The sequence below is a fragment of the Dreissena polymorpha genome, chromosome 3, assembly GCF_020536995.1.
Source record: "Dreissena polymorpha isolate Duluth1 chromosome 3, UMN_Dpol_1.0, whole genome shotgun sequence".
Taxonomy (NCBI): Eukaryota; Metazoa; Mollusca; class Bivalvia; order Myida; family Dreissenidae; genus Dreissena; species Dreissena polymorpha.
The window spans coordinates 5,133,004-5,146,944 of NC_068357.1; the positions used below are offsets into that span (position 1 = coordinate 5,133,004).

Sequence of the window (13,941 nt, forward strand, 5' to 3'; positions counted from 1 at the left end):
AAAACATGCATGCCCCTCATATGGGCTGTCCGTTGTAGTGGCAGCCATTGTGTGAATACGATTTTTGTCACTGTGACCTTGACCTTTGACCTAGTGACCTGAAAATCAATAGGGGTCATCTGCGGGTCACGATCAATGTACCTATGAAGTGTCATGATCCTAGGCAAAAGCGTTCTTGAGTTATCATCCGAAAATCATTTTACTATTTCGGGTCACCGTGACCTTGACCTTTGACCTTGTGACCTCAAAATCAATAGGGGTAATCTGCAAGTCATGATCAATCTACCTATGAAGTTTCATGATCCTAGGCGTATGCGTTCTTGAGTTATCATCCCAAAACCATTTTACTATTTCGGGTCACCGTGACCTTGACCTTTGACCTAGTGACCTCAAAATCAATAGGGGTCATCTGCGAGTCATGATCAATCTACCCATGAAGTTTCATGATCCTATGCGTATGCGTTCTTGAGTTATCATCCGGAAACCATTTTACTATTTCGAATCACCGTGACCTTTGACCTAGTGACCTCAAAATCAATAGGGGTCATCTGCAAGTCATGATCAATCTACCCATAAAGTTTCATGATCCTAGGCGCATGCGTTCTTGAGTTATCATTCAAAAACCATTTTACTATTTCTGGTCACCGTGACCTTGACCTTTGACCTAGTGACCTCAAAATCAATAGGGGTCATCTGCGAGTCATGATCAATGTACCTATGAAGTTTCATGATCCTAGGCCCAAGCGTTCTTGAGTTATCGTCTGACAACCACCTGGTGGACGGACAGACCGACCGACAGACCGACATGAGCAAAGCAATATAACCCCTCTTCTTTGAAGGGGGGCATAAAAAGACACAAGCAGACTATGTTTATTGAGATGTAACAATATTTGTGTTCCAATCAAAACTGTCAAGTTTACGTAAAATAGATCCTGATCAATCACCTACACGTGAAACATAAACATTCATGGCTTTCTGGAGACCAAAGGTTTCTGCATGCTGACCTACCCTGTGAACAAGGTTAATAAATGTACTGAATAACAAACTTCAAGTCATTATTCATAATTATTATAAAATTCATGAAATCGTAGGTTCAAGAACATATTTGTAATCCCTTAATACTTCAATGATTTTTTTACTTTACACTCTTTATACAACTTATATTTTCATTAATGAATGAACCATTTACATGCCAAGTGAGTTTGTATGTTAACATCCATGAAAATAATGTTTATTTTTGCTATCAATATTAATATGACAATTCCATATCTCATTCAATTAACAAAATAACATCTAAATGTCATCTTACATGTATCTAATTAAAACTGACTGCTATCAATCAAATGCAGAATTTCATCAAATCAGTTAAGCATCATACAACAAACCTTTTGTCCAATAACAATCAGAACATGTATCCACATTACACAAAATACCTCCCCATTAAATCACCCTTAGCTCACATATAATATCTATAAGACTTGCTGTCCATGCGTGAGATTCACACTGGTATAATCAGCCTCTAGTTTTATGAAAATCCCTCAAAACAAATTTCACAATACAACAACCAATGTTCCAAAAATTTCAACACAATTTTACAGAATACCTATGATAACAAGGGTTGATGTCCCCACCCACATGTCTCCTTTAATTGCTAATTTGTTGTAGTTATTGATAAATCTGTCTTAATCTCAGTTGTACATGACATTTAAATGACACATCACCCTAGATGGACAACACTTGACAGCCAACTAGTGAGCCCTGTTTGACGTTTATATCAAAATATGGCTTAGCAATACACAATCAATAGGGGTAAAAAAATAATTAACGTCTCAGATCAAAGAAATTCATTAATGACTGTAACATATTAGCCATGCACAAAGACAACCATCTGTTGCTAGAGTGTGACCCAAGTGAAAGACAATTAATGACAAAAGCTTATTACTGTTCATAAATAAATATGGACATCAAAATTGATTGATTAGAGAAAAGTGTAGGTCCTCAAACAGCACCAGAATATACAAAAAGGCTTACATTAAAATTAAACAAGAGCACCGCATAACAGGTGTCAACGCTCGGCTGCGAGTGCAGTTTTGAATAAATGAAAGCTTGTCAGACATTTTTATTTTTTAGAGGTCACAGTGACCTTGACCTTTAACCTAGTGACCCCAAAATTGGTGTGGCGTGTAAAACTCATCAAGGTGCATCTACATATGAAGTTTCAAAGTTGTAGATGGAAGCACTTTGATTTTAGAGCAAAATGTAAAGGTTTCAGCAGGACGGCGGATGTCGGACGACACGACGAGCTGGCTATGACAATGCCTCAGGTTTTGCCTGAAAACAGCCGAGCTAAAAAAACACACACAAATCCTTTGCTCTTTTGCAGTCTGTGCTTAAACAGCCACAATATATTTTATATCTTTAGGCTTGAAAAGCTGAAAAAAAAAATAGTAAAATAAAATTTAAATGAATTTAAATGCTTCACAAAACAATTTGCCAAACAATAACACAATTTCTTATAGTCTCTTAATATAACTATGTTGAGCAACATATTATTCTTCAATCCCCCCATATCAACACTGATGAAACAAATTTCCAAGAAAATTACCACAAAAATACCAATTCCCCAATCAATATTGGTGGAACCATTTCCTATTCTCCCACCTCTTCAAGTAGGCTTATAGCTATCAAGGATGCATGGAGCCTAACATGCTGACTGGTAAATTTTATAAAATCTCCTAAATTGTTCTTATTTTCACAGAAGATCCTTTTATTAGGACTCTAAGGAGCCATTTTCATGGAGAGTTTTTCTCCACTTGAATTGAGCTAATTGCTTACTGTCAACAGAAAGCTTTTTATGAAAATGCTTAAAATGCAAGAAGTAAAAATATCTTTTTCATGCAAATATCAGTTTTTCTGCAATGTGATAAAGCTTTGTAAAGTAACACAACATAAAAGTTAAATTTAGAAGTATTTGTTTTTGCTTTAATTTTCAAAATCATTAAAAAATCAGCAATACTATTTTGATAGTACTGCTATAATAAATGTGTTTTAAATGCGCTTTAAATTAACTAAGTGCATTTAGTACCGATGATAATAAGCAAAACATACAATCCATAATGTCCTTTTTTCTCAGGCATCCAAAAGTAATTTCATGTCCAGAATAATCAACCAAGTCAACAAAAACAAACTGTTGAAAAGACATTTTTTTACACATAGGACTCACACCAGTATATAACCAAGGTACATTGTTAGTGTTTTGCATTATTTTGCTGATGGATAAAATTTTGCAGAATACTGAAAAACACAATTGGGACAAAAGAAACACAAACAAATCTTCTTGATCAAAATGTTCAACTGCAAAAAATGTGTACACCTTAATATTTCCTCAATATTATATTGCACTATTTGTTTAAGGCCTGGGCTTAAGTCAACAAACCAGGAAGAAAACAGACCCCAATGAAGCCAGAATATTACGTATCTATTTATTTATTTAGCTAAAAGAGAGAGCAAGGTCATCAGATTGCCTGTCAACTTAACCAGCCTCTCCCAGACTTCGTGTCTAAATAAGGATGAATTTAAAAACACACTTGCCCTTATCAACCTTATTTCATTTCTTATGCTCTCGGAAATCACAACTAAGTCCCCCCCCCTCCAAACAAAATTATGATGTAACAAGAGATGTGTTTGTCAGAAACACAATGCCCCCTATTGCGCCGCTTTGAAATAAAATTTCAATATATCATTTGGAAGGTTTAGAAATTTTCTCCCTTTTCAAGCTTATTACTTCCCTTGGATTGTAATTTTTACTTTTGACCTTGAAGGATGACCTTGACCTTTCACCACACAAAATGTGCAGCTTCATGAGATACACATGCATGCCAAATATGAAGTTGCTATCTTCAATATTGCAAAATTTATGGCCAATGTTAAAGTCTTCGGACGGACGGACTGACAGAAAGACAGACTGACGGACAGTTCAACTGCTATATGCCACCCTACCGGGACATAAAAAGCTGCATTTTGTAAAACATACATTTACATTTGTTTAAAGCACAAAAATAGGATGTGGAGGGCCTTTTGAAAACATGCTGTCAATTAGCCTCAAAGGCATTACTATTAGTTGCAATTAGCCTACTGTCAGTAAAAAGCATTTAATAAACATGTGGGTCAGTCTGTCATCCATTAATGGTATTATATAGCCAATGTGTACAGTCTGCACTAGTTAATTAGTTCTCTGTAAATGAAATGTTTACACCACCTATTTATAAAACTACTAAATGGTGAACAATCCATTGTTGTATGCCAGTGTGTGTGTGTTTTCACCATTTTGGGGATGGGACATGGTCCCTTTGGATTGGGAACAATCACTGCATTTTACTAAAGTTGGGAAATATGTGTAATAGTTCTTTTGCTTACAAATGCTTCAAAATTGAGCATGCAAGTAATATCAGTGTTTTCAATATTATATTAACTGAGGTTCAACTTATAGAGGTGGATGGGAGATTAACAAAATGTTGAGATCTTAAAACAAGAGGGCAATGATGGCCCTGAATCGCTCACCTGACTAACCTTGCTACATCTACTTAAATTCAGACCATGGCTAGCTATATCATGAAGTACAAATGGGTTTGTAGTGACCTAGTTTTGGAACCTAGATTACCAAATTGATTTTAACAAGACAAACATTTTGACCATATTTCATTAAGATCTTATGAAAACTGTGACCTCTATTGTCTACACAAGGTTTTTCTATGATTGACCTAATGACCTAGTTTCTGACCCCAAATTACCAAAATACAATCCCAATCCAGATTTTATCAAGATAAACATTCTGACCAAATTTCATAAAAATTGGATGAAAACTGTGACCTCTTATTGTCTACACACGGTATTTCTATTATTTGACCTAGTGACCTTGTTTTTGAACCCAGATGACCCAAATACAATCTCAACCCAGATTTGATCAAGATAAACATTCTGACCAAATTTCCTAAAGATTGGATGAAAACTGTGACCTCTACTGTCTACACAAACAAATTGTTGACGGACGCAGGCATGCACGACGGACGCTGGAATCACACGATCACATAAGCTCACCGTGTCACTTCATGACAGGTGAGCTAAATATAAGTTGTGTTTGTGAAACGCTATGTCCCCCCCATATATTTGACCTTTGACCTTGAAGGATGACCTTGACCTTTCACCACTAAAAATGTGAAGCTCCATGAGATACACATGCATGCCATTAATATCAAGTTGCTATGTTCAATATTGCAAAAGATATGGCCAATGTTAAAGTTTGACGCAAACAAACCAACAAACACACAGGGAAAAAACAATATCTCCCCCAGTATAGACTGGGGAACATCAAAAATTTGTTGTTTTTTTTTTGGGGGGGGGGAGGGGGACCATCATTGGGAATTTCTATTTTCCATTTGGGAAAAATATATATATAAGGCGGGCGGGCGGGCGGGTGGGCGGGCGGGCGGGCGGACGGACGGACAGACACACAGACAGACAGACAGACACACAGACAGACCAAAAACAATATATCCCGGATCATTCGATCTCGAGGCATAAAAAGATTCTCATGTGAATCTTATCATTACAAACTGCAATATTCATTCCAGTGAGGCACAGACACATTTGTTTATGTTATGTTGGTAGACTATATACACTGAAACTGGGTCCTAGCATAATGATCTGCAATCAGAGGCCAACACTGGTTATCTTAAGATAACATTATCAATATATACAAAACAAATAATAACAATAATACCAAAGCTATAATTACTATACATGCACTACTTCTTAAAGGAACTTTCTGCTGCTAAGATGTCTGATTTATATATTATACGACAAGCACTGTATTCTGATCTGCATAAGAGAGGACTACTTACAGATGTAATTTACAGACATTGCCATAAAAGTGTGTAACAAAAGCGCTGGAATAGGAGGGCTTTTATTTTATATCAACTCCATTTTATTAACTCATGTGTCTATTCATCCATTTCCAAGTGCCGAAATTTAAAAGTACATTAAAGTGGATAAGTATGTGAGTCATATGGTAAGAATTTAACAAAACAGAACTCCCTTTTGATAATGGTAAGGGGCAAAGGACAAAATTTAATTTGGAAGTTTTATAATAAGCATCTAGCAGTACAAGTATATAGCATAAGAAAGGTCTGAGCCTACATTCAAAATTCACATTAATCTTTACATGCAACATTATGTTTATCACTGTTATTAAATTACTGAATCTTAATCGTTTAAAGTAGAGGCAGCTTTGGCAAATTCAAAATTGACTTGACAAGTTGGGGCTGCACTTAACTTGAATACACTATATTTTAAGCATTCAGCTTTATTAATTAATTAAAATCTGCAAGTTCAACTTTTCACTTAGACATTATACATTATGCTTAGCCAATATATTCAACCTTCTTGCAGGTAAAAAATGAGAAGTACAACCATTGAGAAAGTAAGTACTATTGAAAATGACATAACTTTTTAACCATGAATTGGTCAATACAGCCCAGCATTTGGACCACGCTTCAATCCAAACCATCTTGACGTTGTATCCAGAACACTATAATAACGACAAGCTTTCACTTTGTGTCACCATTTTGAAGACTTCATATTTCATCATTCAAAACAATGAGTCATTGAACTCACATCCTGCATTATATTGATACCTGGATTTTATCTTCACATTTCATATTAATAGTTTTCTGGTTTCTAATACTCAGAAGCATCATACAACAAACCCTTTGTCCAATAACAATCAATCAGAACATGTATCCACATAACACAAGCTTTAGGCAAAGTAACTTCATATTAAGTCACCCTAAACTCAGAAATCATATCTATTATACTTGCTTTCCATGCATGAGATTCAAACTAAATTCTAGCTTTTGCCCCAACATTAAACCTGGTTCTTTCATTTTTTTCTTGTTTACATTCTTTTAAAATAACCCCACACAAATTTCACAATACTACCAAAAATATCTTCCGAAAATTAACAATATTTTGCATCACATCATAAATAACAAGAGATGACACCCCACCTCATGTCTCAAATTATTGTTTTTGTGCTGTAGTTATTGATAAATATGTCTTCATGTCTGTTTTACATGACATTTAAATGACACATCACCCTAGCTTTACAAAACTGAATGGCAAACAATTGAGCCCTGCTTAAAGTTTCAATCATAATGTGGCCTTGCCCCACCCCTGACCCAGATTCCAACATGGCTTTCTGAGTAAAGATGCATTCTGACCAAGTTTCATCAAGATTGAGTAATAAAAGTGGATTTGGAGTGGCAACAAGTTATTTAAACATTTGACCTTTGGACCGCGTTTAAAGACAAATCTGACCGCAATTCAAACTTGGCCTGGATTGTGAAGATCAACATTTTCACCAAGGTTCATCAAGATATAGTCAAGTTTGAGTCGTAAATGTGGCCTCTAGATTGGTAACACAGTTTTTCTGATACTTGACTAAGTGACCAAGTTTGTGAACACACATGACCTAGATTCGAACATGGTCATGATATAGTCTGGCACATTCTGACCAAGTTTTATCAAAATAGGATGATAAAGGATGCCTCTAGAGGTTTTCAAAGATTTAACTTGGTGACCTAGTTTTTAGATCCACTCGACCCAGGTTGAACTACAATATGTCAAGACAGACATTCTGACCAGGTTTTATCAATATTCTGTTACTGTTGCATCTGAAGTGGTATCAAGAATGTTCTTAGATTTGAAGATTAGGTTTTGGACGCTCATGACACAGATTCTACCACGGCTTATATATTGTCTGGCTTACAGTTATGATCAATCAAGGTTGCATGAAAAATTGTGCCTCTAGAGTGGCAACGAGATAAAAGTAGACCACGACCTATGCTGCATGACGAACTCCGAAAAATGGCAGACATTGGCTGCTCACAGAAGCTCACCTTGGGCACATAGAATTCAGGGAAGCTATAACAAAAAATATTTTACAGTTTTAAGTTACATGTATTAAGCTACAGGCAAAATCTCTAAAATATTAATTTTTGAAAAGTTAAAAAAAGAAAGAGTTGATCCTAATAACAAGAGGGCCTTAAAGGCCAAAAGTCGCTCACCTGCAATTCAAAGAAACTGATCTGTTCTGTGCAGCCCAAAATGTCATTAGAACAAAATGTTCTAAACAACTTTCATTACTAGTGAACACCCTGGCAGCCACGTTTTTCAACAGACCAGAACCATTTTCATACACATCAAGATATCATTAAAACAAGTATTATGACTAAGTTTCATGAACATTCATGAAGCCATATAAGGACAAATGCGCCGCCCCCTGGTGGCCATGTTTTTCAAGCAACTGGAACCATTTTCGAACTTGTCAGAGATATCATTGGGATAAATCTTCTGACCAAGTTTCATGATGATTGGACAATAAATGTGGCTTCTAGTTAACAAGTTTTACTATAGCTTTATAAGGAAAAAAGCCCTGACCCCTTGGCGGCCATGTTTTTCCACCAACCGGAACCATTTTAGAACTCATCCAAGATATCATTGGGACAAATTGTCTGGCCAAGTTTTATGATGATAAATGTGGCTTCTAGAGTGTTAATAAGGTTTAACTAAAGCAATATATATCCATATTAGGAAAAATGCCCCGCCCCCTGGGGGTGATGTTTTTAAAGCAACCTGAACCATTTTCGAACTCAACCAAGATATCATTGAGACAAATCTTCTGACCAAATTTCATAAAGATTGGACAATAAATGTGGCCTCTAGAGTGTTAACAAGGTTTTACTATAGCCATATAAGGTAAAATGCCCCGCCCCCTGGCTACCATGTTATTCAACCAACCAGCATCATTTTTAAACTCTTCCAAGATATTATTGAGATGAATCTACTGACCAAGTTTCATGAAGATCAGACAATAAATGTGGCCTCTAGAGTGTTAACAAGGTTTTACTATAGCCATTTATAGCCATATAAGGAAAAATGCCCTGCCCCTTGGCAGCCATGTTTTTCAAGGAAACGTAACCATTTTCGAACTCATCCAAGATATCATTGAGACCAATCTTCTGACCAAACTTCATGAAGATTGGACAATAAATGTGGCCTCTAGAGTGTTAACAAGGCAAATGTTGACGCCGCACATTACGCACACCGCACGACGGACAAAAGGTGATCACAAAATCTCACCATGAGCACGTTGTGCTCAGGTGAGCTTAAAAGTAATAATCAGTTAAGATGCTTCAGTAATTAATTTGCCAAAACCAATGACATTTTTCCTTACAGACTCCGAGTATATCTCTAAAAAGCAAAAACTAAACGCTTTAATCCCCCCATATCAACACTAATGACACAAATTCACAGGAAATTACTACAAAAATTACATTGCCCCAATCAATATAAGGTAAAACCATTTCCTATTCTACCAACTCTTCCACTAGGCTAATATAGCTAGAAGGGATGAATTGAGTGTAACATGCTGACAAGTCAAGTCCATTACATACTCCTAAATTGGTCTTATTTTCTCAGATGATCCTTTTATTATGACTCTAAGATGCAGTTTTCATTTGGAGTTTTCTGCACTGAAATAAGACTCTTTGCTTAGTTTATAGTCCAGAAAGCTCTTTAGGAGAATGCTTAAAATGTCAAACGAGAAAACATTATTTTGATGTGATTATCAGTTTTTGCTTGAATTTTGGGCTATAAGAAGTGTTTTAGCTTTAAAAATGTACCTGCAACAAAAATATCAATTTAAAGTAACTACATTTAGATACACAACTTTTTGAGTATGTGTGCATGTGTGTTTTTGTTGTTATTTTCAATAAAACACTAGGCCTAAACATCTTGACAATCTTGCTTTTGAATTGATCAAATGCAAATGAATTTAGTATCATTCATAATTAGCCAAACATTTGAGCCAACTGTCCCTTTTTTCTGGTTTTACCCTATGTAATTTCATGACCGGAATATTCATTAAACAACAACGACAAACTTTTCAACACAAGTCTCACACAAGATATACATGCACTTCATATTACATTTTGTGTATTATGCATTTTTTGCTGATAGATCACATTTTGCAAAATACTAAAAAACGCAATTGGACCAAAACAGCCATTAAAAACTTCCTGAAACAAAATTATCAGCCACAATGAAGGTGTACGCCTTGATTTCTATATTATTACATAGCACTGTTTGTTTTATGTCAAGGCTAAAGACAACAAACAAGGAAGAAAACAGAAAAAGTCCAAATGAACACAGAATACTCCTGATATATTTATTCAGCCAAAAGATAGAGAAATATAATCAGATTGCCTGTCAACTTAACCAGGCTGTTCTCAGACTATGTGTCTAAATAAGGATGAATTTAGAAACACACTTGGCCTAGTGATGGTGTTTTCTATTTTCTTCTCTGCTTTCTATTATTAGGGCCATTTTTCTATGAATCTCTTTTCTGAGAAATGTTTTACAGAAAAATGTGGAGACATAATGCTGTTAATCTTGATTTTTCTGTTTTTCTTAAAATATGATCGGCAATACAAACAAGAGCTGTCAGAGGACAGTGCGCTCGATTATTCAAGTGCTTAACAGTATAACGTAAATCATCATGGAGAGGGGGGGGGTATAATGTGGGTGTGTGATCATTTAATAGATCATCTTTCAATCACAAGAAAAAAAAAAAAAATGGGAGGGGGGGGGGTGGGGGAGGGGGGGGGGGTGGGGGAGGTGGGGGGGGGGGGGAGAGGGGGGTATAATGTGGGTGTGTGATCATTTAATAGATGATCTTTCAAAAATAAGAAAAAATATATAATTTTTTTTTAGGGGGGGGTGGGGGGTTCAGGGGGGGGGGGGTTCAGGGGGGGGGGGGGCGTGGGGGATGGTTTGGGTGGAGTGCATTGTGGTATGCAAGGTAAGTGTTGTTTTGTCAAACTTTAACATAGATTTATCAATAATATGCATATTCTAAGAATAAAAGGGGCCATAATTCTGTCAAAATGCTTGATACAGTTGTCTGCTATTGTTTATAGGTTGGGGTCATGTTGGTAAACAAGTATGCAAAATATGAAAGCAATATGTCAAGGGACACAGGAAATATTTGGGGTAGTACGCAAACTTTAACATAGAATATGCTTGATAAATCTAAGTATAAAAGGGGCAATACTTCTGTCAAAATGCTTGATACAGTTGTCTGCTCTTGTTTATAGGTTGGGGTCATGATTGTTAACAAGTATGCAAAATATGAAAGCAATATGTCAAGGGACACAGGAAATATTTGGGGTAGTATGCAAACATTAACATAGAATATAAATCTAAGTATAAAAGGGGCCATAATTCTGTCAAAATGCTTGATACAGTTGTCTGCTCTTGTTTATAGGTTGGGGTCATGATGGTAAATAAGTACGCAAAATATGAAAGCAATATGTCAAAGGACATTGAAAATATTTGCGGTAGTACGCAAACTTTAACATTTGCACGCAAACGGACACTGGAACGGGAACGGCAACGCCGGGGTGAGTAGTATAGCTCCACTATATATATTTCATATATAATAGTCGAGCTAAAAAACTGACTAATAATTATAAATCAAATCAATTCAAATGCAATTTCCCCTTCTTAACTTCAAATCTAGTATTTTGTGACAAAAAAATCTGACATGTTGTCTTAATCTAATGAACCTCTTTAAACAGCATATAAAAGAAGTTTTCCAGACATAAGCAACCCTTTCTCTTGCTATTACACCAAGTTACACAATACTAATAGGAGACATTTGATTCTATTACAGCCTACGCCAATTTGCACCTAGTTGTTCCTTGGTCTCAATATTTAATCAGGCCCATCTCGAGTCTTTCACAGCCTTGTATTACATATTGATCACTCAGACTTGGAGCTAGCACTGTTATGGAAGAACTGTTATGGGAAACAAATTTAGTGACAAACAACAGCTGTCACTCTCAAAGCAGCTATAAATAGCTGTTGATTTATAATTTATGGTGGTGATTTACAGCAACTGTGATTGTTTTGGCTTTGAAGCCCAACTTTTCAAGATCACAAAATTGTATACAAAAAAAGACGATTTTCCCCAAATAATCTGATTATTTTATTGTTACTCATACCTATTTTATACGCCATGACATGAAACAAGCCTGTTTCTAACACCTGCAATACTTACCCTTCACTCACAACTAAATAAAAGAAACACTAATTACCTGTTCCCACCCAATAAATCCCTAGCCCCGCACACCTCTACCCACCTTTCTGCGGCTGATGGCATCCTCTAGACGACACTGCCACTCTAGAGACTGCAGCCAGATACCGTGCCAGCGCCGCTCAAGGTTCCGTGAGCTCGTTTCCAGGACGCCATGTTCCACACCGTTGTCATGAAGATGGTCGCTCAGTTTGAGAACAGCTGATATGACGCGCGAGTGGGCTTCAATATCAGTCTGCTGAACCTGTAATATAATTAAATATTCTGTATTGACTTTTTACCCAAAAAGTGTACTTCAATCATTCCATATTTGAAACAAGTTTACACTGTCAAAGAGATTTTCTAATTTAGTTATTAACTGCAGTACTAAACAGCATATATTTGTTAGGAACAAGATTCTGCATTAAATAAACACTGGTAAGTAAAAGTCTAAAATGTAAATAATTATGACTTTTTAGTTTACAATTACAAAATGGAAAATTACATTATTAAAACCTTATGGTAACATTAAGAGGTATACCTTAACCTATCAACACACAACTCTGTCATGAAACACAAAGCCCAACAAACGCTCATGTTGTAGGAATATTATACAAAACAAGTTGGGTGTTGCTACAAAGCTGAGCATCAGTCATGCCTTCACAGGGACCCAATTAAATACACAATACAATTATAAACCAGAACAGAACTTACTGAGGTAAATGACCAAAAGAAATAACCTGCAAACAAAATAACAACAAGGCTCATGAAATAAAACTCTCCATTATTGTTGAACAATACAGTATGTTAGTAATGTGAAAATGTCTTTTTTGTCCATAAAAGCCTCGAGTTTCAATCTCCATGGTTGGCTGTCTCCATTATTTAATCACTCAAGTCTATGTGGCCCATATTATGTTTAGAACACATATTGGAAGCAACTTATTACATAGTGGTGACAGTAAATGATTTCAATCTTAACTACTATGCTCTGACCCATAATAATTTACAAGTGCCTTGGTTGCATCTTAAGGTCATGTGATGGCTATGCATGCGTTCACCTTACAATCAAGAGTTCCTGAGTTCAAGCCCCTCTCAGGAAGGGTTCTCATAAGACACCAAGTAATGGTTATTCCCTTGAAATGGACTCATACTTAACAAGCAAATTCGTTGAATTGATTTCCCCCGCCAATATGCTTCTGGACACAAAAGTGTTATATTTGACACTCAAAAAAGCATTTTTTCAAGATACAAAGGGCCATAACTCCATTATTAACAGATGGTTTACAATGCCATTTGGCATGCATCATCCTCTTATCCATATATATATATACTCATACCAAGTTTCAATGAAATCGGCCAGAGCACTTTCAAGATATGGCTTCGGACACACAAAACAAGCATTTTTTCAAGATACAACGGGCCATAACTCTGTTATTAACAGATGTTGTACAATGCCATTTGGCGTGCATCATCCTCTTATCCATATATATACTCATACCAAGTTTCAATGAAATCCGCCAAAGCACTTCCAAGATATGGCTCCTGACGGACGGAAAGACGGACGGACGGACGGACGGAAGGACGGACGGAAAACGCAAAAACAATATCCCACCGCCTATGGCCGGGGATAGTAAGCCTAGAATTTCTTTTGGTGCATAAAGCACAATTATTCATTTGAAACTAACAATTTTTAAAGTGCTTTTTAAAATAAATATTTTATATCAAAAACATCAAACATGTGGATAATT

The 13,941-nt window shown here is 36.1% G+C and overlaps 1 protein-coding gene across 5 annotated transcripts in view; it reads right to left on the reverse strand.

Annotated features, from left to right (window-relative positions):
• Nucleotides 1-13,941, reverse strand: part of LOC127872805 (uncharacterized) — a 126,336-nt gene that overhangs the window by 23,106 nt on the left and 89,289 nt on the right. For all 5 annotated transcript variants that reach the window (XM_052416213.1, XM_052416214.1, XM_052416216.1 and 2 more), the window contains one exon: nucleotides 12,261-12,458. In XM_052416213.1, the coding sequence (XP_052272173.1) occupies nucleotides 12,261-12,458 (198 nt within the window). The remainder of the gene's footprint in view (nucleotides 1-12,260; nucleotides 12,459-13,941) is intronic.